General features: G+C 50.4%; 1 protein-coding gene across 4 annotated transcripts in view; it reads left to right on the top strand.

Annotated features, from left to right (window-relative positions):
- The window catches only part of KCNAB1 (potassium voltage-gated channel subfamily A regulatory beta subunit 1), a 72,203-nt gene that overhangs the window by 2,797 nt on the left and 44,873 nt on the right, over window positions 1–24,533 (top strand). Inside the window, exon 1 of one of the 4 annotated variants that reach the window (XM_069792910.1) lies at window positions 812–1,724. The exons of 1 other annotated variant lie outside the window; for it this stretch is intronic. In XM_069792910.1, coding sequence (XP_069649011.1) covers window positions 1,483–1,724 — 242 coding nt within the window. In that variant the 5' untranslated portion in view covers window positions 812–1,482. Of the gene's footprint in view, window positions 1–811; window positions 1,725–6,023; window positions 6,065–19,127; window positions 20,128–24,533 lie in introns of those variants that run through there. 2 more of the 4 variants (XM_069792912.1, XM_069792911.1) reach the window with 2 other exon arrangements.

The following is a 24,533-nucleotide window of genomic DNA, read 5'->3' as shown; positions in this document are numbered from 1 at the left end:
TACCACGGGGCTGGGGGGGACCCTGGGGCGACAGGGCAGGATCCCTCCCACCGCCCCAGCCTGGGAGATCGGGGATGCTGAGGTCCATTAGTGCCCTCAGGGCCCTGATACAAGAGTTGCAGAAAAAGAATAACTGAGTAATCCAAATGTCCGTGCCAAACTCCCCCCTGTGACATTGAATTATAATCTTTTAAAATATGTTCTGGGTTTGGGATCAGTCTTTGTTTATCTGTTTTGAAAGATTTAAGGATTAGTTGAGTTCATGATACATCCATCACTTGATTATTTAACTTATTTTTCCTATGTATTTGGGATTGAAATGACAGTCAGAAAATGGGTTGAGTTTTTACAATAGAAGAGCCTCAGAAATCTGCCTCCATGCTGTGTATCATACATTGTCATGATTTGTTTGCTGTGGGCTGGTGTTGGCTAGAAAAGGTTACTGTGGTCCTCCTGGATATTATCTTGACCGGAGGGCACTGGATGCCCTTGTCACTGGCTCTGGTGATGCAGCAAAACCCGTGCTGTTTTTCCCATCACCCCTCAGGGATGAAGACCCTGAGAACCAGAAACTTTTTGTTTGCTATTTAGCAGTGGTGAAATAACTGGTTGTCAGCTTGGTATCTTTATTTCTAGGCATAGTGTTCAGACGTGTACTTGTGTCCTCGCCTGCTGCCCCATGCCGAGAGGCAGCCGGTTCTGTGGAGCTGAAGGTTTTGTAGCGGCTGGTGGCATCTTGGGGGCTTTGCCAGCTTGTTCCCTGCCCTGGTGCTGATGCCCGTAGCCCATTCCTTTCTCAAGCATTTCACTTTTCTGTTTGGTTTTAGGTTATTTTTTTCTTCTCGGTGTTTGACTGCTCCGTAGCCTTTGTTTTCTTATTAATTGTCAAAGTCCCAGGAGGCTGCAGATACCGGGGAAATTTACAGACCAGGTAACCCGAGCTGTGAGAGTTCACAACGGACTACAAGAAAAGAAAATATTTTAATCACTTGCATAAGAGATGCTTGCAGTATTCATCTCTCCAGCCCAAGGCCTCAAATAAACCCTGTGAGAATATTTGTTTTACGTTTATTGGCCTTGGACTGAATCCCAAACAAATATTTCTCATTATCTAAATATAAGACCTGGGAAACAGGGTCAGTGCTCTATTCCCACTGGCAGTCCTTATCCCTTGCAGTACTTGACTATTATAGGTTTCAGCAGATGAACAAGATTGCTGATCTTGGCCAGAATCCATCCTGGGCATCTATTAAAATGAGCCAATTGCAATAATATAAAGAATGGCTGGGAGGAAAATACTGCTCCATAGTCCTGTGGTCCTCTTGGGCAACACAACCCAGCTCACACCGTCTTGTACTGGTGGGAGCGTGGTGGCACTGGGCTCTCCTCTCAGCGGACTGTGGGGTGGGAGCTCCCGAGGACCCCGCGCTCGGGCAGCTGCGGGGCATTGAGGGTCTCTCTTCGCAGCTCCGCCTGTGGACCATGCATTTGTACAAGCCCTCCTGCGCGGATATCCCCCCCCACAAGCCGAGCTTGCAGAAGCCGAGCGAAGCCCTCCTGAAAGGTAAAAAGCAAAGCGCGGTTCCCAGAGCCTGCCCTCCCGCCGCGGGCTGGCCGGGAAAGCTGAGCCGAGCCGCCGAGCTGAAGCAGCTGGAGAAATTCCTGCACCTGCACGGGCTGTCGCTGCAAGAGACTGTCCAAGCCAAGACGGGAATGAAGTACAGGTACTTCTGCATGTCCCGTGCTGGGGTACTTGGTGGCTGTCCGTTCGGCGGCAAACAGCTAAAACGACGGGAAACCTGAGCGACCTGTGCGCACCTTCAGGCAGGCTTACAAAATCTGAAGATGTTGTCTGGTTTTGTAGCTTTTCTTCTCTAAGTGTTCTGAGCACTGTAAGAATTAGCATGACTTTGAGCAGTGGTAAATGCATGTGACCGAGTCTCTGAAAACTCTGAATTTGATTTTTCTCTTCTAACACTAGTTGGTTGTGTCCATCTACTGTACTGCCTCTTTCAAATTTGGGTAGAAGTGTTTACTCTTTCCGATGTTTTAATGAAAACTCATTTATTGATGTGCATTAAAAGGATAACGGCTGAACAGCGAAAGAGAAGACATGGAGAATAGAGGTGTAATGTGATGTCTGTCCCTGCTCTGCTATAAAACTGGAGCAAATGGACTGAAAGCCTGAGAACCAGAGTCTGACTGGGTTCAGGCTGCAAAATATGTGGCTTGTGTGTTAGAAAGAGCATCCAAGGGAGAGGACCTCATCCACCCTGGGAGCTGGGACAGCCTGGGGAAAGAGGGTGTAGCCTGAGGGACACAGGTGAAAAAGACATCACTGTACTTAGTCTATCAGTTGTCATTTTGTTTGGTTTCAAAAGAGGTTCATTTTAACAGGCTGACATCCTGTATGGAAAGTAGATATATTCTCTGTGATTCTACTAGAAAAAAAAAAAAATTCTTCAAAACGTTTGCTTTCCCAAGAGACTGACTTTTGCCCATGGCCTGTCTGAGCTTAAAATTGAAATAAGACATCACATTTACTATTTTTATGGAAACAGAACAGTTGTGTCACAGCTTTAGCTGCTGGCTGGGGAAATTTGTTGTTGTTTGGAGACACTGTCCAGTGAGGACCGAGTGTGTGAAAGAAATGCTTTGGAGCCAGCATCAGAAGAAAGGCCAAAGGGCTTTTTACCTCTGCTCTGCCGGTGCCGGCTGGGAATCCTTGGAGCAAGTTGGGGTTATCAATGGGGAGCCGATGTAAATAAGTAGAGAACCGAGCCCACAGTGTTTGAGTGATGAAAAGGGAAAACGTCCAAAGGCAATGGAACGGCATCCCAGGGATGCCATGCTTCGAGCGGAGTTATGATAGAAGTAATCCCTGGTGTCACTCTGGGTTAGCAGAAGCGATGCTGTCCCTGAGCGAGATACTCTGATTAACTGGTTTTTTCGGATCTGGAAGCTTGCCTCCTTTCTAATGAGAAATTCTTTTGCTCCCCTTCTGATGATCCTAATCCCATGTGGCAGTTGTGTTAGAAACGATTGGTGTTAGTACACACATGAAAATACTAATTTATCTTATTTCTCTGCTGATTCTGCGCTTTCTGTGGTGTTGGTCCACTCCAGAAATAGTTTAACACTTACTGTGCCCTCGCTGAGAAGCACAAGAAATGTTGTAGTCACACAGTGTTCCCATAAAACAGTTATGATTCAGTGTCTTAAGTTTCCTCCACAGGAGATTATCCTGCAAACCACCCTGATGTACAGACACCTGCCTGGCACTGAACCTGGATGCTGCCGAGTCAAAAATGTGTTGGTCAAATCTCAACAGCAACATTCATCTCTACTTGCTGCTGCACAGAAAACGTGCCCAGCCTGGAGGAGAAAACCTGCAAAGAGGCTGGGGAGAAAACTTCTGTGGGGATGGATATGCAATCCCCAAACCTGCTGGAGAGTGACTTTTTAAGCCACAGAAAAACGTAATTAATGAGATAGTCTGGGACTGTCTTGTGCTCCAGGGGTAGCTGGTGTTGGCTTTACCCAGTGCCAAGGGCTGGGGTTGTCACTCAGCTTTAGCGCAGACTCTGCAAATAGCTTCGTACACCTCTCTGTTTCTCGGCTTATAAAATGGAGTGGTCTTCATTCATCAGAGCCTTTAGTCATGGTAAAATAAAGCATACGCTTAATTTCTATTGAAGCTGATGGATTCAAGCATATGCTTAATTTTAAGTACGTGCATTTTTCATAGTTGACAGAAACAGCTATAACATCTTGCGTTTCGCGTGTATCCAGGAGAAAGCAGAGTTCTGCAGGAGAGGGTGCTGTGCAGAGGGCTCTGTGCGGAGTGGGAGGCATTTTCTAGCAGTCATCACTTGATGCTTTCTACAGGTTTTTGCTCTTCTAGCTTTAGAAGTACAGGGGCTCTTCTAGTCTTACTGAGCTTGAACGTTTTCTTTTCCAGGATGGCTTGTTTTGCCTTCCAGACATTTCTACAGGTGTCCATAGGTCCAGTCTAAAGACAGCACAATAAAGAAGCCTTTTTTATTAAGAGCTATTTAATTACATGTGGAAAGTAGTGAATTGTTAACAAGAAACACTTACTAAATACTCATAAGCTGGTTTATTTATAGGATGATTAGTTCTTTCTCCTTTCATTGCTTTAGCAAATACAGCTTAGTTCAGCCTATTACTGAATAACTGAAAGTGCAGCAGTGCATGAGCTCAGTTTGTTTCTGATGACAATAGTATTTCTCTCAGATGAAACACCATTTGCAAAGCCAATTTGGTGTCTTATTATCCAACGGATTCCTTGCATCCAACAGACATTGCACGGCTTCCTACCATACACACTTGGCTGGGGTTGGAGCTCTTAAAGACCAAACTATGCAGGCTGGGTCTGTCCTCACGGCTGGGAAGCTGTGACTATAAAACTTCTCAATGTTCTGCTCGTGCATGGTTAAAATAGCGTCTCTGTGCTCCGGCAGCTGAAGTTTGAGAGCCTAGAGGTGAAATGTTATATGTATATGCCTGCAAAAGCACCCAGGCAACTTTTGCAAAACACGCTGTTGGCAAACATTATATGTGGAAAGTATTTATGGAGGTCGCGGTCTTCTGAGGCACTGCTGGATTAACCCATGCAGCAGCCTTTGGAGCTGGGGGTACAGTTTTCTATTCGTATTTTATCTATTTTATATTTAATTGAGGTGTTGTTCGGGGAGGGTGAATTCTTCCCACAGCACACAAGCCCCTGGCAAACTCGCTTTGTTTGGAGCGAGCCCCCCCAGGCTGTCCTGCAGGAAACCTTCAGGAGTCCCTGCGTCCTGAGAAAGTGCTGGGCTGCTCTGCCCAGTTTATGTTGCTTTCATTGGTTAAGCTAATTAAAAACTTGAAATTTAGGACTGTCATGCTGAAGCTCTGGTACAAAGACTGGCCAGCAGGTAGACCTTTGCAGGATGGGCTGCTTTTTCTTTTCTTTTCTGATTGCAATGGGAAATGTCACTATCGCAGAGCGAGTGCTCAGCCTGTGCAGCAAGGAGCTGGGCACGGTGACTGCAGGGAGGAGAGGGCACCTGCACATCGTCAGGGACAAACTGATGGTGAAACTTGCTCTCACTTGTTTTTTTGTTTTACCCTGAATCACTTGTCGTCTCGTTTGGTGCGTGAGGAGGAGGAGGAGGTGGCTCGTGCTGGTGCATGGCGGGCAGAGGTGCTGGTGATAAAAATAGTGCTGCGACCAGATTGCCAGTATCTCTTAATTGTGAAAAATGAAAGTATTTACTGTGGCTAAATACGGCAAGACGAAATACCAGAGAGCTCTAGGGACAAACTGATGGCAAAAGGGCTGTGATTTGTATGGCTAATTTGGTATGTGTCTTGCATTGGTACAAGTCAGTGTCAGGAAAAGCAATAAGGGCGTGAAATATGCAGTCTGCAGCGCCAGAACGAATGTCGTTCTTCAACTACATCATTACTTACTTTCTAAGTATTACTAGAGATCAAACACGCTAAATTTACTAGAAAGGCTCTCCAGTTTGGTAACCTCGCCAAGACAATTATGACACTTGGGTAACAGGATCAAATCTTGAAATAGCAAAAAGCTTTTGGTGAGTACCAGGATTTTGTGGTGACCACTGAAGGCACTGACCAGCATGGGCAAAAAGATAAAATACTCTTGCGGAAGAACTATTGCTGAAAAGTCTGCCCCCCCATCCCTGAGTTACGTAGACAAAAAGGCAAACATCATTTTAGAAAATGTAACATGCCTAACAGTAAAATACTGGGTTTTTAATAAATTTCTGGGAGCTGACATTTCAAATCCTGCAGTCAGTGCTGGCCATCCCCTTTCAAACAGATACAGTAAGCTGGGCTATAGAAGGTAGAGGGCTCTGAGTGATGGGATTGTCCCTGCACCCGGTGATTAAACAGGCTTTTAGCTTAGGAAAAAGATGATTGACAAGGATTACAGCAGATGTGTTTAAAATCAGGAACAGCCTGTAGCAAGTAACTCACTGTCTCCCGTAACGCAGGAACCGGGGGGAATGCAAATGGAATTTCTGGACAACAGGTTTAAAACAGAGGAAACGTTTTCCCTGCATCTTGTAGTGAAGTTGGGGAACTCACTGTCATGGGATGTTTTGGATGCTGAAAGTATGAGCATGGTCAAAATGTTACTAGGTATCAGGCAAGGCTATCAAAGGCTATTGCATACCAAGGGGTGGATTTAACCTCTAGCACAGCAAACTTCTAAATGGCAGAAAGCTGAGATGATATACCGGGAAAGGCATTACTGCATTTTTGTTCAGTTCCTTTATAATCTCTTCTCAGGACCCGCTCCTGGGCATTGTCTGGGCTGTGTGGCTGGTCCGCAGGGATGCTTTGCTCTTGTGCAGGTACAGCTGTGCTTACACCGTGCGGTAGGAGACGGCTCAATGTGCGGGGGGTGAGCAGATGGATCGCAGTCCTCAGCCCTTACCCCTTCTTCTGGGGTCATCTTTATACCCCTACAGGCCTACCACAGAAGAGGGGAATTTGGGAATGATCACTTTGCCATAGCTGCTTTTCCAGGCTCCCTTGTTCAGGTTCATTTCATGCATTGAAGCTTTAAAATATCTAAGCTTTAGATGGCAAAATATATGAGAGCACTTGATGTGGTCCTATAATCCTGCACTGTAATCCTGTCCTAATCTGCTCAATTCAGAGCACAGCTGCATTATATTTATTGGGATATAGCTTACAGCCTTAATGTCTTCCCTATTTCCTGTGCAGATTGATCTATAGAGCTGCATCCAGCTGTGCCTGTTTTTTAATAGCCAGCGTAATTTTTTGTAAGGTTGTTTTTTCTTTTTTAGTCTGTTCAAACTATATGGCCTGCTATCTAGTGCAAGGATGATGGAAGATACTCCCATGTCTATCCTTTTCCCAAATGATTTTAGTTTCCACTTGCTCCTTGTTTTTTATGTTATTTTTGTAGGGTTCTTGCCCATACCATACACGAACGGGGGAGGACAGGATGGAAATGGGACATGTGCAGGTGAGGATGTGGACAGGGCACCCACATGTGTGTACGGTGTTTGTAGCGTGATATTTCCTCCCTGAAGTAAGAAATCCCACGTTACTCCTTCGGAAGAACGGTACATGCAGCGTGAGCCCCATCTCCCCGGCTGGATTTCAGCAGGAGGAGCTCTTTAGCTGCTCCTACGATGCTGGCTCCCCGATCCTGCTGCTTTCTGGTTGCTGTCATCGCCAGCGATAAACACATATGTGCGCGTGCCTGCACACACGTGTATGCACGCGCATGTGCACGCACGCTCCTTTTGCAGTATAAGGTCCTCAACGACAGGGACAAAGCCGTGTAAAAGCTCAGATCCACCCCGCCGGTATTTCCAGGGTTACTCACACCTTTGGGTAGGAAGCTCCCCATGCTGTAGGTGGAAAATTAGCCATGGAAAAAGCTGCCTTTCAAGCCAGCCTCCCCAGGGAAGCGGCACAGAGCAGAGCCGGAGGGAGCCCAGCATCCACGGGGGCCTCTGCTTGATGGCAAGACGCAGAAATAGAAGGGTGGTCACCTCACCATGGGGGAAAACACAGAATAATAAGAAAAATACAGCTCGGTTGATCATTTTGGCTTGCTTAAACTGTAAATAAAGCAACTTCTGATTCAAAGACCTAAGATTCAAAGCAAATTTTGTCCTCCCAGTTCACCACCCCAGCAATAAATCCCAGCTAACCCTTAGCCGCGTGCAGAGCAGCAGCTCCCGCCGGTGCCCAGCAGGAATTTGCACGCTTGCTACTGCTTTTCACGCACCTTCTGCTCCTGTCAAACTCCAGCTTGAAAGCCTGCCCTGCCAGATGCTGAATAAATCACCAGCTCCGCGGGCAGGGTGCTGCCTGCTCTGCCTGCTCTGCCTGCTCTCCGCTCCCTGCCGCGGCATCGGCGGTGCAGAGTGTATCCAGCATCTCTCCAGGGAGCTGACTGGAAAGTTTGGGATATTTATGAGTATATTTATATACAGGTTTGAAGTCTGCACTCTGTGTGCCTGCCCTGGGATGAAACCCAGTCTGTGTGGTCTTGGTTAAAACAGATTTTATCTGAGACTCTTTGGGCTGACTTTGGGATCTGCTGAGATTGGGACCTCGCCATGCATTGCACTGACACAAACTGCTGAACAGCGGATGGAGGGGGGGTTAAGTTTAGGAAAATCCCAGCTAAACCTCCTCTAGCAGTTGTCAGTTTGCTGGTTTGTTTCAAAGCTCCATCCTTGAGGAAACGATCATAAAACCAGGCTCTGGCAAGGCTTTGAAGGGGTTGGCTTCAATGCCAGGCTGAGAGCAGGTCTCGGTATCGCCGACGGTGGGGTGTGCTCCGGCAATGCTGACTCGGCGCTTGGCATCGCAGATGGCCACAGTTCAGGTGGAATGAAAATGGATTTTGATCTTCAATACAAATCCAATATTGATGCAGTAGCAACTCTTTTGCTTTGCTTAATTGAAATAAATAACCAAACGCGATGGCAGCTGCTCTTCCAACATCTTTCTCCCTCCCTGCAGTTACGCCTCCTGCCCCTACGCCCATCTCTCCCACTGCGCGTCTCCCAGTATGAGCAGAAAATGCCCCTTTTCAGCCCCAGCAGCACAGGTCTAGGGCCTGATCTGTGCTTAGAGAATTCTCTTGGTTTTCTCTCTTGGTTATTAATCCTAGTTTGTACGCTACTGATTATTAATAGTGAGTTTTCATCGTATTTAGAATTTGCAGGGCTTGCAAGCTTGGGGTAATGTAAAGAAGAAAGTTTCTTGGAAATGGGGTACTTTTTCCAGTCTAGCAGATTCCAAAGGCAAAACATTTAGGACAAAAAGCGCCCTTCTGAGACCTGGGGATATCAGGAAGAATTTGGCAGAATCAAAGAGTAAGTGTCTGAGAGGAGGCGAAGCTGCAACGTGATTCCAATCAAGCTTGATTTTAAGAGAGAGCTGTCGGGCGCAGGGGACCCCTCATCACCGGATTGCAGTTTCCTCCTCTTCCTCAGAATTACTCCAACATCAGGCAACAGTTGCCAGGTCAGGGAAGCGGATGGAGATTTCGGTTACGATGGATGCCAGCCCTGGAGGAGGCAGTACCACTGTGGGGCTGCCCCACGGCACGGCCCCAGCCTGCGGCCCCTTCCCGGGACCGATGACAATAAATAACGCGGGAGTAACAAATCTAACACGGGGCAGAGCTGGAGCGTGGGACGGGGGATCTCCTGGGGATTCTGCTCTCGGTACGTCTAGATATACTTTCTAGTGCTGTCTGCTGTGAAATACTCGGTGTAACTACAGTATTTGAGGATGCTGCTTCAACCAATGCGTGTCCCCTCCTCTGGGCAGTCTGTCACGCTGGTGCAAGTACGAATGGGTTAGGCACGCTCCGCACGCTCAGCGACCGATGGAGCTCAGCAGGGCGAGTCTTTGCACGGGTCTTTGAATCAGAAGTTGCTTTATTTACAGTTTAAGCAAGCCAAAATGATCAACCGAACTGTATTTTTCTTATTATTCTGTGTTTTCCCCCATGGTGAGGTGACCACCCTTCTATTTCTGCGTCTTGCCATCAAGCAGAGGCCCCCGTGGATGCCGGGCTCCCTCCGGCTCTGCTCTGTGCCGCTTCCCTGGGGAGGCTGGCTTGAAAGGCAGCTTTTTCCATGGCTAAACTGCCTGCCGCAGACCTGCTACTGCCTGATAAGCTTTTTTTTTTTCCTTGTTTTCAGTGTTTATTTTCATAGTTGCTTGGCTTCATCCCTGTGCCAGAAAGACTCTAGAAGACAGCCCAGCGTTTCCGTAATTCCAGTAGCACGGTTGCTATTTTTTCCTGGAATGTCTGTGAAGTACACGGGGGTCCTTAGTGTGTCCAAATAGGCACAGTCAGGCTGGCGGGGGGAGCTGCCTACCCCCGCTGTCCAGCCAGAGGCCAGGTAAGCAGATCCCCCTGCCAGCCCTCGGCTGCCCATCCCAGCTGGGGTAGGGGAAATGCACTTTTTTCACTGCAGAAAAAGACACCCCGTAGATTGAAAGAGTAATTATTCTTTTCCCCTGAGGACCTAATGAGTGGTTATGCATTTGGCTATAAGTAACGATCCTCTTGCAAATCCTTTTGTTAATTAAATGGGCACCATTCCAGTATGAAAGTGCTTGTTCAATACCATTTGGGATGTGCTCTGAGACCAGGGACTACTTGCCTGGCCAGCACTGGCCCTGGGCAGTACAGCGGATCCTTGGCTTGGAAGTTCTTGGCAGTGCTTGGAGATCACCTGAAGACTTGACGGTGCCTTGCATTTAATTTACTAAAATAACATTATGCTGTTCTGAGGTATGTCATGCTCCTGCCTCCCGTGCAAAAAAAAAAAAAAAAAAAAAATTAAAAAGTCTTTCCAGAGTGCTCTGGAAGTGAAAAGAGCAATATTTTTCCCCTTAATCCAAAGGGTGTGGGGGGAAAATTAGGGAGCTAAAGAGTTCCCACAGTCCCTGGCTTTTGCCTGGCAGCAGCGTGCTCTACCTGCACCCCAGGGCAAACACAAAACAGTCCCAAAGCCTGCTCTGGCAAGACCTCCTGGTGGGAAAAGTCACCCTGTTCAGATAAAAAGCAGATTCCAGAAGTCCTGAAATGATGATTTTTTTAACTAGCAGTGTAGGCTACTAACTAAGTCACAGAGGAAGTGCTGATGCGATGGTTTTTGCTGTATCACTTTCCCTGAAAAGGAGCCTGGCAGTGTGAAAAGGCAATGATAAAATTAATTGGACTGAAGATTGTTTCTTAGTAATCTGCTGCATTTCAGCAAATGGTATTGTTCTAGGTGATGTGATAATTCTCCTCGGTGACGAATTCCAGCAGATGCCTCTCATTATTTTGGGAGTGCTGGTCAATGTGAACAGTTTTCTCTCCAATGCAGGGAGCGAGGTCTTGTGCCAGTTTCGCTGGATGTAGCTGATGGGACTCTCACCCTGTGCCACTCACTTTAATAATGAGAAATGTTGCAGTTGAAAGAGAGAATCTCAGGAGAAGACTTAAAAATCTTTTTTAAAAAGTACTGTTTGGGAAGGTGATATTTTAATGGTACTTACATAAACCAATGCTGAACAATAAGGTAATTGCTGATGGAGATACTCAGCTTTCATTTCGTTTGCTCACAAAAGAGTGCCGGTCCCCTTGCTGGCCGGAGAAAGATGCAGCTCAAGTGAAAGCTGAGGGTTCCTGGGTGAATGGGATGTTTGCCGAAGGCATATCCATTGCAAGAAAGTTTTGCAAACAATGCAGTCTGCTGTAGCTCATCTTTATTCTGACCCTCTGCCAGCTCATCTCAAAGAATCAGAAGTTATTGCACGATAATTAGCCATCCATCTGCTATAGCAGGTCCTGGAAAAGGGCAGAATGAAGTTGTGTATTATTCAGCATTCAAGACTGAGACCTTAGCAACATATTTCTTCACATAAGTTAATTTAGAGTTTTAAGCTGTTAAAAGTAATGCTTGGGTGATATTTGACATGTATAGATAACAGAGTAATATACATAATTGCCTAAAATCTACTACTCAACAAGCACCGCCAAGTTGGAAGAACATAGCTTGGGCCGAGCTTTATTTGGAATACATTTATCAATCAGGTTATGCAAAACACCTGGCAAAACTCTGCATTTTCTGTATGCACAGTCTAGAATATGAGTATGGCAAACCAGACACCCACTTGTTTGCCACGAGCTGCCAACCTCAGTGCGTGTCTCTGACTCTTCACCTTCCTTTAACTATTTTATATTTTTATGGTGGAAAAACCGGTTGTAGTTGGAAATGTTTAGTTGTTATTTAACCCCTTCTGCAGGGAGGCTGATGTGCGGCTGGTGCTTGGGGCAGGCGTTGGGGCCGACATCGCTTCCCTCGGTGCCCGTGGACCAGGCTCTGTCCCGGCTGTGTGGGGCTGGGTACTGCTTCCCTCAAAACCCCCCGAAGTACAAGAGAAGTGAGAAAAGCGTTCAGCAACCTGCGGCCGTGTGCCGTCTGGTGTCCCTGAGCCTGGCACAGCAACCCCGAATGCCCGGGGATATCGCGGGGCTCCCCAGGATCCTGCTGCTGCCGGGGATGCTCCTCTCCTCTGGGCCTGGGATGGATTGCTCTGTAACTGGGATACCCGTGTCAGGGGCTCCAGCCCTGCCTGGCGGGGGAAAAAACCTCAAGAAAACCTCTTGTACTGTGCAATAGAGCTTCGTGCACCTCTAAGTGTTTTAATCATGTTCAGTCCTGTTCAATGTATTGCAATATATTAAAATAATGGTCATTTCTGGAGCCTGTCTTGCAAGCCACTGGCTTTCAGTCAACTGAGAAATGAAATAGATGACATGGAAAAATTAAATTACCTGGTCTGGAGCAGGGGTATAGCAGCTAATAGGGTGATAGGCAATATGCTGGTGGATGTTTTCTATGCACAAGGATAAGCGAGTGATTAATTGGATTGGGCGCCCGGTGAGTTACATCCTCTTTGTAAGACATGGAAAGCTCTGGGTCTCAGTTTCAGTATTGATTCCTTCACATTATATTAAGCAACAATTTATTTAATATTACATAGAGCTGGCTAACTATTGCAAAGCTCTTTGGTAGCGGGTGGCTCCCTCGGTGCCTGGGGGCTGTACAGGGGGGGCTGTCGGCTCTCGGTGGGGGTCCTGGCATCTGGTCCAGCCAACGAGCATCCATGGGGACACCTGGGGAGATTGAAAATTAGATGGGAGTTTGTTCATGAGTCCCCTGTGGGTCGATCTCTACATGATGTACAGATTGCATGCATCATGTAGAAATGCATGCAAAGGAGAAAAAAAAGAAAAGGAGGGCTCTGAAACCGGGTCAGTTTAGGAAGTTGGAACAGGGGAATTTTCTCCTTTGGTGCTGCTTATTTTCAAACCTCCTTTTCTGCAGGGTGACCCGGTGCAGCCGTGGCGAGGCCGTAGCCGAGGGTTTCTGCTCTGGGGGTTCTGCTCCTGCTGGGGCAGAGCCGAAACCCTCGGCAGCGCTGCCCGCGGGGAAGCCATCCCACACGTTTGTTACCCTGCTCGCATCTGGCTCAATTCTCATTAGAATTAAGCAAAGCTAGTGTATTTTTCATGCCAGTTTTGATTCGTTTATCGTTTCATCACATCCTGAAGGATCTGTAACACGAACGTGAGGACTATCCCTGCAGAAGAACAGGGCAGCGTTTACAGTTTGGTACAGCGTGCCTCCCTGGGGCTGGGGCGATGCTGCCTTAGTTATACCCCGGCATTAACGCATTGCACGTGTTAGCAGAGCTACCAGCCTTGGCTCCGTTTGCCCACGCTGTTACGCTCCTGGTTGTGGTCCCTTTGGGAGGTCGGAGCCCTCGGAGCCCGGCCAGAGGTTGCAGGGCTGGAGCTGATAACAGATCTCGTGCGCTATCAGAGGCAGACTGGGCTGGGTGCTGCAGCCAGCCTGGCTGAAAACCTGCCAGAAAGATGTGTTTTAACTAAAAACATTTAATGAGAATTTTGATCAGTCTTCCTCAAGTGCAATTACCAATGCAAATTAAGGTTTTCATGTGAAACCAGTGAAAATAGGATGACTGTTTGCTAGATAAGCGCAGTGCTTTTGTTCTGCAGCTCATTTCCTTGCCAAGCTTCCAGCGTTGTTATCAAAAAGAAACATTCCTCGTGGGTTTAGATACACCCAAAAGAGCTACAAATAGCTGCGGGGTTCATTGCTGCTGCTTCAAACAGGACCACTCCTCAGCTGAGCTTGTGAGCATCCCGTTGCGGCAGGGCCTCGGCTGTTAATTGAAATTAATACCACGGAAGCCCTTTTGGGAGATGCATCCTAACGCCAGCTCGCTCCTAGGCTCTTCTCCCTGCTCTCCTGGGTGGCAGCGCTCGTTATCTCGCCAGTGTCCATATCAGCCCAATTTACGGAGATGTAACGGAACTGCGGCAATCATAAGTAATTAGCCCAGCAGGAAACCTGTTTTCAAACAGCTATTGAGATGGAGTGAAATGGCTGAGCGATGCGCATGGGCTGTATTTATAAACAGAGCTTTTATGGCCCAGTGAAACTTTTATTGGGACATAACACAGAATTTCCCTGAGCGCGTCCTGCTGTGCTGCAGAGGAATCGTCGTGTGGAAGTCTGAAGATCAAGGATTTGCAACAGCATATTATGATAGTTCTCATGAAGGCCAGTCTTGGAGACTACCGCCTCAAACATCTGCACTGGATTTTGGAAAGGCAGCTGTGGACAGACTCTGGTTGCAGTAGTGAGGTCTGGTCTGTTCAACAAAATAAAGAAGGGTGTTTTTTAGGTGGAAAACTCCAAGGGCAGAACTCTGCATTCCCCAGGCCCCGCTTTGGGAGTGGGATCCTGCCATCACAGTGCTGCCGGCTGCATTTTTAGTGCTTCCACCCAGCTTTCTGAAGTTTGGCTGATCCAGCTACATTGCATGCAAAGTCCCACTGAGCACCTGTCAAAATGTCCCACGTGGTGAAAACTCTATCATGAACGCTGAAACCACATTTTTAATGTGCCTCTAGCCTGGAAGCAGTGACGTTTTCTGCCCTGCTGCATCTCACGGGTCCCCAGTGCTGCTCCGGCCGTGGATGCGGAGGGCAGGTCCCCTCCCCGTAGGGAGCAGAGGGGAAGCTGCAGGGCGATGCAGCAGCTGGTACTTAGGGGCTGTGCTGCGTTTTACACCCAAGAGCCAGGTTAGGTGCTGGTTTTGCTGGTGTGCAGAGTACTGGTGGGGTCTCCTCTGCAGATGCCTGGCTGAGGTCCCGTAAGGCAGCCCAGGGAGCTGCTGTCAGCCTGGCCCAGATGGCTGCTGGTGGGGAGAGGTTGCGTCTACGGCACCGGGGAAAAGGGTTCAGACTTTGCATTTAATATTGCATGTCACTACGCAGTGGTGATGCAACGCTATTTGCACTGCCGTAGTGAGCAATGATAGCCGTAAACTTCTGTTTATGCATAGTGTTGCGGCGGTATCGGGAACAAAAGCTGTTTTATTGTCCCGCAGCACCTCGGGGAGCATCCGCGGGGCTGGTGGGGACATCGAAATGCACCGGCAGGGACTTGGCAAAGTCCCCCCACCAGCTCTGCGAGAGGCTTGTGGCCGCACAAGTGTAACCTGGTGCGAGCGGCCGGTGCTCTCAAGTGCGCTGGGAAGTATCGTTAACCATTCCCCCCTCCACTATACGATATATATGCAGGCACAACTTAAACAAAAAATAGCTAAACTGAAAATAATTTTATGCATTGCTAAAAAGGAAGGCTTCTAGCAAAGATACTTTGCAGAGGGGTTCGTCTGACATTGGTGCTGACAGGTGTGACATTCGCTGCTGTATTAAGGTGCTGGCTTCTCTTGCTGTTGAAGAATTTTGGTTAAAGAGCTTAAACCGGCTGAGGTGGCATCGTTATTGGTGACCTGGATTGCTGGTTAGCATGCTGGGATGTGGGTTTATGTAACTGGCTGCATGTGGTTGGTGTCCAGCTCTCCTCTGTACCGCAACCTGCAGCCAAACACCACGGTGTGTCTTCCACGGTACGTAAACCTCTGACTGAAATAAGGTGAAAATGTACCCTAATTATGTTGTGATTCATTGAGAATATCCCAGGGTCGCTGCCCTGCTCGCGGCCCCCACATGTCCCTGCAGATGTGCCAATCCCTGTGCATTTTCTTTTCTAAAAAACACTGAAAGGTTTTACTTGGTAAAGCATGAACAGTGCAGGGATGGAGGCAGAGGCGATCTGCTCTACCTTTTACCCCATGCTCACCAGCCGATGTATCCTCATTGCCCGTGCGGTGCGTATTGTCTAATTAACATATGTGGCTATTGCAATACAGACTGCTGCTGAGGTCTGAGCACAAGAAAGGCATGAAATTAAGACCTGCCGTCTTAAAAGATTGACAGAGCCTGCCAGAATTTATATGCAGCATATTGGTATTACCGAAAATACAGGTTTAGCTGGCAATCAGCTTAAATTTAATGAAATGAGTAAGATGCTAATTGATATTTGGCCAGTGGAATGCTCTGCTTTGGTAGAACGGCACAGCAGAGCAATTAGTGTAAATAGCCTATGACTGCAGCCACCAAGAAGTAAAGTCTCAAGCCAGACTTGGCATAACATTTCAACGTTGCTTCACTAAAAGGTGAAACTTAAAAAAAAAAAAAAGAAAGAAGCAAGCGGTATGTTCAGCTCGAGGGGGCCGGGTCTGCATCAGCTTGAAATATTTCACCCAACCCAGATGGAAGGACGTCATTTTTATTTTTATATTTTGGGCCGCAGAAGCATCTTTTTCCTGCTCGTTCCAGCAAGAGCCGTGCTGCTGCCTGGCCCCCGGGAGCAGAGAGCCCCTGTCCCCCCCTCCCAGCGGCAGGGCTTGGCCATCACCCGCTCCGCTGCACGGCCCCGGCTCCCCTCGGTGCCTCTGCAGGGACCAGACCTGCTCCGAATAAAGTAGTATTTTTTCCTTTTTGGATGTTTCCATTCTGCTCGCCGCAGCGATGCTCGTCATCCCACCCCGGGAAGGTCCCGGGCAAAGGAACAAACTGTCCAGGGCATTGAAATGTGTATTTGTGTAGGAGAGAAATATCTCCTGGCTTCTACACTTGCCTAGAGCATCCTGCTCATCTGTGTTTGGCTCTTGTCTTTAGTTTGACCCCAGGATGGATGCAGCAGCTAACGGGGATCACAGGAAAGGCAAAGCCGGCGTGGTCGCGAGCATCTGTGTTAAAACAGATTTGCTTGATGAAGCATTTTGAGCAAGTTGTTTAATGAGCGATTGTCATCTTCCTCAGGGGGGAAATGCATATGTACGTCTTGGCAAATAGCTGCCTCTGTAGCGGTTTGGTGGCACTGAAGTGACACGGAGAGCTGGCCAGAGGCTCGTGGCTGAGCCTGAGCTGCCACCGTACCCCAGCACCGTCCTCCACCGAGGCTGTCACATACCTCTTGTTTTATAAGCTCAGGATTTTCATGATACAAAATTATGTTATTCTAACGTTTTAGTCTAGAAGTGATTATCTTGTTCAGCAAATGAAATAAATCCCATATTTAAATACATATTTCTTTGGCAGACTGTAACCTCCGAAGCTAAGCAGCTTGAGTTAATATGCTCTGCGGGATGTGCCAGCACAGAATGTGACTGTCCCTTTCTGTCCTGTCCCTGTCCCTCCCCTGGCACCCGTGGGCATGGGCAGCCGTGGCAGCAGGGACAGTGACCAGGACCTGGGTGGCAGTGACCTGGGCACGTCCCCAGGACCAAGTGTCACCATTCGGCAGTGCCGGCAGAGCCAGATGCTGGCTGCAATGGGAACCCTCCGGATGCGTATAGAACAAGATGTAAAAATATATCTTCTTGAAATATCTGTGCCCAGCAAGAGGATGCTGTATGTCAGTCTTGCTTTGGGCTCTGAAATGCAAAGCTGGGCTCCAAAAGCCGAGTGGGTGCTTAGTCTGCGTTGGGCTGGGGTACCCTGTGGGTACCACCACCAACGCTCCGGTCCCATGGAGACACAGAGGATGTCCTGGATGAGGCCACACCATGGGGCACCTTGGTGTCAGCGACCCCATGGCTTGTGCCCTGAGGTGACACACTCTTTTCTGGGTTTTTAACAGCCTTTATTTGTGATCTTTAATGCTAAGTCACTGATGAGATGCCTGAAAACTCTCGAAGCTAAATCTTGTGTCTGAGACGGAGCCTTGCGGTGGTTATTTCAGCTAGTTGCTACTTAGCTTTCTGACTTCCACCCCACAGATCAGCCCTGCCCTCCCTCCCTCCAAACCCACGCCAAGGGGTCTGCCTGCCCCAAACCCGTGCCTGAGGGCGAGTCCAAGGGGGTTGCTCAGGGCTGGGAGTTTGCGGGTCTGCTGTAGGATTAACTGTTAATCACCTTTTGGAGAATATCATAAAGTAACTTTCTTTGATATATTGCTTTCCATCCTTGAAGAAACGTGCCGTGTAAGCGTTAACGAGCCATTAGATAAACGAACTGCAAAGACATCGTCAGAAGCTATTCACCCTGTCACCTGGGCTGGTGGGTGGCCTTGGCTGGCTGCCAGCTGCCCACCCAGCCGCTCTCGCATTCCCCCCCCCCCAGCAGGGTGGGGGCAGGGAGAAAACGGTGGCATGCCCCCGCTGCGGGGGAGGAAATCGAAGGCTTGTCATCCTGAGTTCGAAACAGGTCCTCATCGCCACACCAGCACCTCCAGCTTCTTTCTTCTTGCCACCGCTCCCGCTCCACCTTTGCGTCTCTTGAGCAGGAGGGAGCCTGGCAGGTCACCGGAGAGCCCGGGGGGGGGGGTCTCCAGCCTCGGAGCTGCTCCCACCCCAATGGAACAGGGTCCTGGGTAGCCTGGGCAATGAGCAGGAGGTGGGCGAGAGGACCTCCGGAGTTGCCCCCCACCCTCACCCCAGCCCTCCTGGGAGTCTGAGGGCAGATTTCGGAGTGGGGTGCGGGGAACCCCTGTGGACCAATTCCCACCAGTTTGCGCAGGGCTGGGGAAGGGACAGCGGGTGACCGCAGCCCCAGCCCTCGCCCACCCACCCGCTCTGCGCTGCCACCCATGCGTAGCCCGTGGGCACCCTCTCTCGTGGGTCTGCACCCGTCCTCCCCCAGCTGGGTGGCAGTGACGGGCAGGGGTCCTGGGGGTGACTCCAAACCACCCCAATCCCCGCTTCACCCTCCCACCACTCCGGCGAGCACCTCGCCAGCCATGGGGTCCCTGGGCTGCCCCTGCCCTTGGCACCCAAATCCAGCGCCCTGGGAGAGGGGGCACATGGCGGTGGGCACCGGTGAGCTGCCAGCTCAGAGCTGGGCTCCCTGCTTCGACTGCAGCCCCGGCTGCAGCAAGGGACGGGGATGGTTTGCTTCAAAGTCTTTACGCTGCGGCTTACTCAGCTGGTGATGCTGGGGGGGGGAGAAGGGATTAACCCTGGCACTGCTGCGAGCGTGGGTCTGCGGGCAGCGGCTCCGGGTGCCAGAAACATGGGATTAACGTGTTAACTCACTGGCATATTGTAGCAGAGCGATTCCCCCCCCCCCCCCTTTTTTTTTGGTCATAATTAGCCCATTTTAGCATCAAATTGTTCCCCGCTATAAGAGATCCTCTCCTTGCTCGGCGATGCCGGCAGCTATTTTTATGGGAGGCATCTGCCTGAAGCGCCTGCCTTCCCTCTGAGCACAAAGGAGGCCCGTTCCCCTGCTTCCCGCAGGCTCCTGACGGGGCGATCCTGATCCCGATCCCGGGAACCGCTGCGGAGCCGTGGCCGCGCCGCCCCCCCCCTCCTCCCGCTGCCCTCGGGTGGGCTGCGATGGGTGGGATGTAGCGGGCTGCTGCATCTGGGCAAAGGCGAACCGATGGATCTCGGTGGTCCTTAGAGACTGGCTGGCGAGCGGATGGTTCTTCAGCCGGCAAGGCTGCCTGTTCAGCAGTTCGTGGTCCAGCGGGTGCTGGAGCCAGCGCTTGCAGCATGCCTGCATTGATTTAAAACCGGCGACCAGAAGCAAGCCTGCATCAAGACAGAGCGGCGGCTGCTGCTGGCGGTTCATCATGAAGGAACGGCTCGATGCCTCTGAAAGCCCCTGACCGGATGGATGCTTTTGTCTAAGCAGCGGCAAATATCGCAAGGGGAGAGCTGAGAGCCAGCCGAAACCTGCTCTTGCGATTTGCTTCGTCGAGTTCGGGGCTGCTCTCCACCCGGCATCGCAGGGACGCAGCCCGGCTCTCCCGGAGACCCCCGCTGCCTCGGCTGCTCCCGTGGGTTCGAGGTCAGCGGGTTTCCTCGTCGGCTTTTGGGACCCAGCCCCGCGCCGCTGGGCAGCCCGCAGCCCGCGTCGGGGCGGCCGGGGGGCTCTGGCCGCGACCTGGAGGGCGACTAGAGGTGTACCGAGGGCGCGATGCAAGTGTCCATCGCCTGCACGGAGCACAACTTGAAGAGTCGAAATGGTGAAGACAGGCTCATCAGCAAGCAGAACACCACTACCCCGAACGTAGTGAATGCAGCCCGGGCGAAATTTCGGACAGTGGCTATTATTGCTCGCAGTTTGGGGACATTTACCCCTCAGCACCACATTTCGTTAAAAGAATCCACCGCAAAGCAAACGGGCATGAAATATAGGTATGGTCACGGTATCGTTCTTTGTTCCGTTGCAGTGTAATAGCTCTTTACTTTGTCTCTAAAGAATTGCCTGCCTGGATGCATCTGATTTTGCAGAGGAGCTCTCGACTAAGGTTATTAATAGATTTTTAAACTTGTGCATAACTGAACAGCGTTTGGGTGTTAATGTTCATGCAGGCATATCTGTTTGTGATTTTATACAAAAACCACTTGCCTGGGTAGATTATATGCAACATTGTGAATTTACGACAGTGGTGTTAAGATGGTTTCTATTAAGTGCTCAATATAACTTATATTGGTACTAATGCACAGAAAAATCAATTAGCAAAGCATGCTTGAGGCTGGACAGGGAAAGTTCATTTGCGGTGTGTCGTATGGAGCGAAAAGAAGCATCTGCCTTGGGTACCATTTCATCATGGTGATCGTTTACTGACTTTTCACCTGGTTCACTTAGTGAAGATGAGATCAAGGCCAATTCTGGGTGAAATGCAGAAAAAAAAATCATGGGCATGCTTACAAACTGCTTCATGCATCTGACAGATTTTTATTCCTCCTAACCCAGGCAGGAAAAATAATGAACGGCTGTGACTTCAGCCTGAAGTGCTTGGTGTGGGCAGCCGATAAGCTTCTCTGTCACGCCAAACAAGGAGGATTTCTATGACTTTGGCGGTCAGCTTTTGCCTGTTCAGGATGTCCCTTTCAGCAGCGTGGGGCGAGGATGCAGTTTTGCGTGGTTTTACGGTCCTTGGGACTGGTGCAAAGCCAGGCTGGCTTTAGCACCATTACCCAAAATTCAAGTGTGCGTGCAGCTCAGCGCAGGGCTTGGTTTAGGTGATCCTGTAGTTCTGAAAATTTCGATATTAACTCTCCAGGAACCGCATAGATGGGACGTATGGGAGCAGAGTGAACAGGATGCTCAGATGTAATTTGCTGTGAGTTGCTTGAAGGGCTGATAAATCACACGGAGGCTTTGCCCAAGTGGAAGCCCGGCCTTGCTGGCTGCTTCCTTCTGCTGCTCAGCTGTGACCAACTTTTATCAGGAGCGTTGCGCACTCCGGCACGGTGTCGGCAGCAGAAGAGGTCCAGGTGATGCTCCCACCGCAAGGGCAGAAATGCCGATTAATATCTCCCGGGGGCAGGTCCCAGCCGGACAGGGTGCTGGGGGCTGGCGGGGCAGGGTCAGTGCTCCGGGGGGTGTTCTGGGAGGGCGGCAGTCCTGGCTCCCGGGTGCCGCGGGCAGGGCGGTATTTGGGGGATGGCAGCGGGTCCTGCCCCAGGAGAGGCAACTCTCAAAATCAGTATAACTTGTCCTTTTGGCAGACACCCACAGACAGGGGCCGGCGGAGCGGTGCCCCCCCGGGAGCTCCCTGTGAGCCCTCTCCCCTCCTGCAGCCCTGTCCCAGCCGTTGCAGCTCCCTGCCTCGGTTTCCCCAGTAAGCACATCTGTGGGAGATGTGGCTTCGATCATGTCGTTCCGAGACATGATCTGTTACCAAGTCATGGCTTCTGCTCGTTAGGTTTATGGGCACCGTGTACTAATTGTCAGCAGTTATCTCTGCTGATTTCCCGCGGGCTCCCGGTGCTATCAGTGTACCAACACGCCGGGTAACTGCAATTCTTTGCTGCCCACATGACACCAACGCTCCTGCAGCCTCCGAAGTTGGGCCTTTAAATCCTCTCTGGCTCATTTCTAGATAAGGTTCCAATACCGAGGGCTGAATTCTCCCGCTGGTGTTCCGCACAGCCCTGATGGCTCCCCCGGCTTTGGCTGCCCGAGACCTGGGGAATTGCATCAAGAATAGCATCTCGTTGGTGACAAGGCTGATGTTTTATCTTTATGACTAATCCCTGTTTCTGCTCCCAAATCTCTCCGTATCTAGAGCTGATTTCTTCCCCAAGAGGAGAAGCAAAGGGGAATTTGGAGGAAGAGCTGACTAAACCTCCAGGCTCAGCTGCGACGCTGCTGAATTGAGATAACCTTTAGTTAGGGAAGACGCCTACCAACAACGATGGGGCTGATATTTCGTGTTCATCTCTGGGGTTGGTTCCTCAGTCCGAGGGAAATCCGGCACCCGGAGAAGCCAAAGGCTTTTCCCAAGGGCTGCAACAATAATCCTGTAAAGCCCTCAGCTCCCTTACACTTGAAGCTGAAGTCCTTCCCAATTCATTTTCTGCTTGAATTGTGTCCCTGATGCTAAGCTATACAGCGTGCGCCGCTTAAAACTATGTGCTAGCTAAGCTGCCCCTCGTTTTACGCTAAAAATACCGATACCTGCTCCCCCCTTAGACCCCAAGGGATGCTGCCGCCCCGCTGGCAGGGCTGCCCCGTGGCTCCGCATCGCTCCCGAGATGCTTCCCGACCCCGGCACTGCCTCCCCCGGCTGCCAGGCACTCCTGATGCCAGTGGGATTATGTAAAACGGAGAGACGGCAACTACGCCTGTGACAGGGGTGGGGGCGGGAGAAGAGCCAGCTCGGGGGCTTTTCATCAAATGACAGGTTTCTGGACTCGTTCCAGCTGGGAGACCGTATTGGAATATAAAAGACAAAGTTTATGGGAATAAATACGTTCATGGGGGAACATCTGCAAATATTAGGACTCAGGTGCGTGCCCGCGGCGTTCGCGTGAGCAAAGCTCTGCTTTGCATTTCCTAAATCTTGTTTTGCATCCTCCCTGTCAGATTGTGGCATCAGCCGGACGGGACCTCCCCAGACATCACCTCTGCTGTCACCGCCGGGGACAGCCTCAGCTGCCTCCTGCCTGCAGAAGGCGAACGGGGAGAGGGGCCGTTCCCTTTTATCCTTTTTAATGCTCCAGTTCAGTCCCACTGGTGAGCCTGCCCAGAGGCTCGGGGAGAATATTTGGGATCACTTCAAGTCTTTCCTTGAAAATGATGTAGTTGCAGCGCTCGGCTTGGAAAATTGCAATCTGCCGCACCGCTGCTGAAAACAAAGGAGGTATTTTCGCATCCCTCCGATGCGCAGCATGGGAGGAGGGCTGGCAGGCTGGGTCTTCACCTGCTTTGGACCATCAGAAGGTCACAGCCTGGGTTCTTCTCCCTCCTAATTCGCCGCACTTTTTTAAAATTCATCGTCAGCCCAGTTCAAGCTGTCGGTAAAGTGGATCCAGCCCTGATCCTGGTGCGCAGGGCTAGTCGGGATGTGCCACAGCTACCACAGAGAACAACTTCTCAAACTGAGACTTGTACCAGCCTTCCCTTGGCAGTCCTACCGTCACCTACGCAGCAGGGCAAAGCCTCTCCCCAGAGCATCCCGGCTCCCCGCCAGCCTGGTCCGTGCCCAGGACGTGGGAGGGAGCTGGGCAGCGTGGGGCTCGGGGCTCAGCTCCCGCTCCAGCCGTTGTGCTGCCGATTCAGGGCCGTCAGCAGTTCAAAAATAGCTCTTTATGAGAGCTCTGCCCGCGCATGGCCACGAGGGACCCAATTTACGAAGCTCATCTATCTATTTGTGTTCATAAATAATTGATGGCGGCAGCTTTGACCATTAACTCCGGTGCGAGCCTAAACAAAAAAATTTTAACTGCAAAGGCAAGCTGGTGGAGTTAATAGTCTGTGCTCACCCTGCGGCCACTGCAGAGCGTGGGGCAAGGTATGGAGAGGCCGGCACCGTTCCCCGATGTGGGATGCCCAGCCCCGTCTCACGAGCCACCCATGGCCACCATGCCCATGCCACTGCACTGTTGCATTTTGCAAGGTCTAGAGCAGCTTTAGCAACCAAAGACCTTCCCCGGCCACCCGGGAGTTGCCGAGCTCTCGCCGATGCCGGTGCCGCGGTACTCAGCTACCTGCTCAGCACCCGGCCGCTGCTCCGGAGGGCAAAGCACCGGCACGAACCCGAATGAAGACGAAGGGTCTGGAGGAGACCAAGCTGGCCAGAGACATGGTGCTGCTGCCTGTCTGCTCCCTTCTCCCAGAGCAATGGGTACGTCTCGAAATCATGGGTGCCCCTGCTTACAGCAAGCCCGGTGCAGGGTGGCCTTGTCAATCCTTTTCTTACTGGGGATTTTTTTTCTGGCTCGCTGCCTGGGTGCTGCTGCTTGCCAGGCTGCAGGCTGTGGGACCTTCCAGTGTCCCCAGTGACACCGAGACAGTGCCCTGGCCACATTCCAGCGGAGGTCATCACATCCTGCCGGCTAAAAATTCATCAGCAGTTTGAAGGCATTTTTCTTCACTGTGTGCCTGAAATAGTGGCTTTTTGTCGAAGCGCATTAATAAAGAGCTGCTAATGCATCGCATCGCAGCGGTGGGTGTGTTTCTCCAGTGGCTCCGGTGGGATGTCTCTCTTCCCCCTCTGGGAAAGGCGGCCGCGGGCTTGACTTAGCCAGGGTCAGAGCAGCGCTCCGTTGGCTCTGCACACCAATTACAGACATGGAAAAGCACAATAAAT

The sequence above is a fragment of the Haliaeetus albicilla genome, chromosome 9 (assembly GCF_947461875.1).
Source record: "Haliaeetus albicilla chromosome 9, bHalAlb1.1, whole genome shotgun sequence".
In the NCBI taxonomy this organism is placed as follows: Eukaryota; Metazoa; Chordata; class Aves; order Accipitriformes; family Accipitridae; genus Haliaeetus; species Haliaeetus albicilla.
This window is presented reverse-complemented; position numbering and strand designations above follow the sequence as displayed.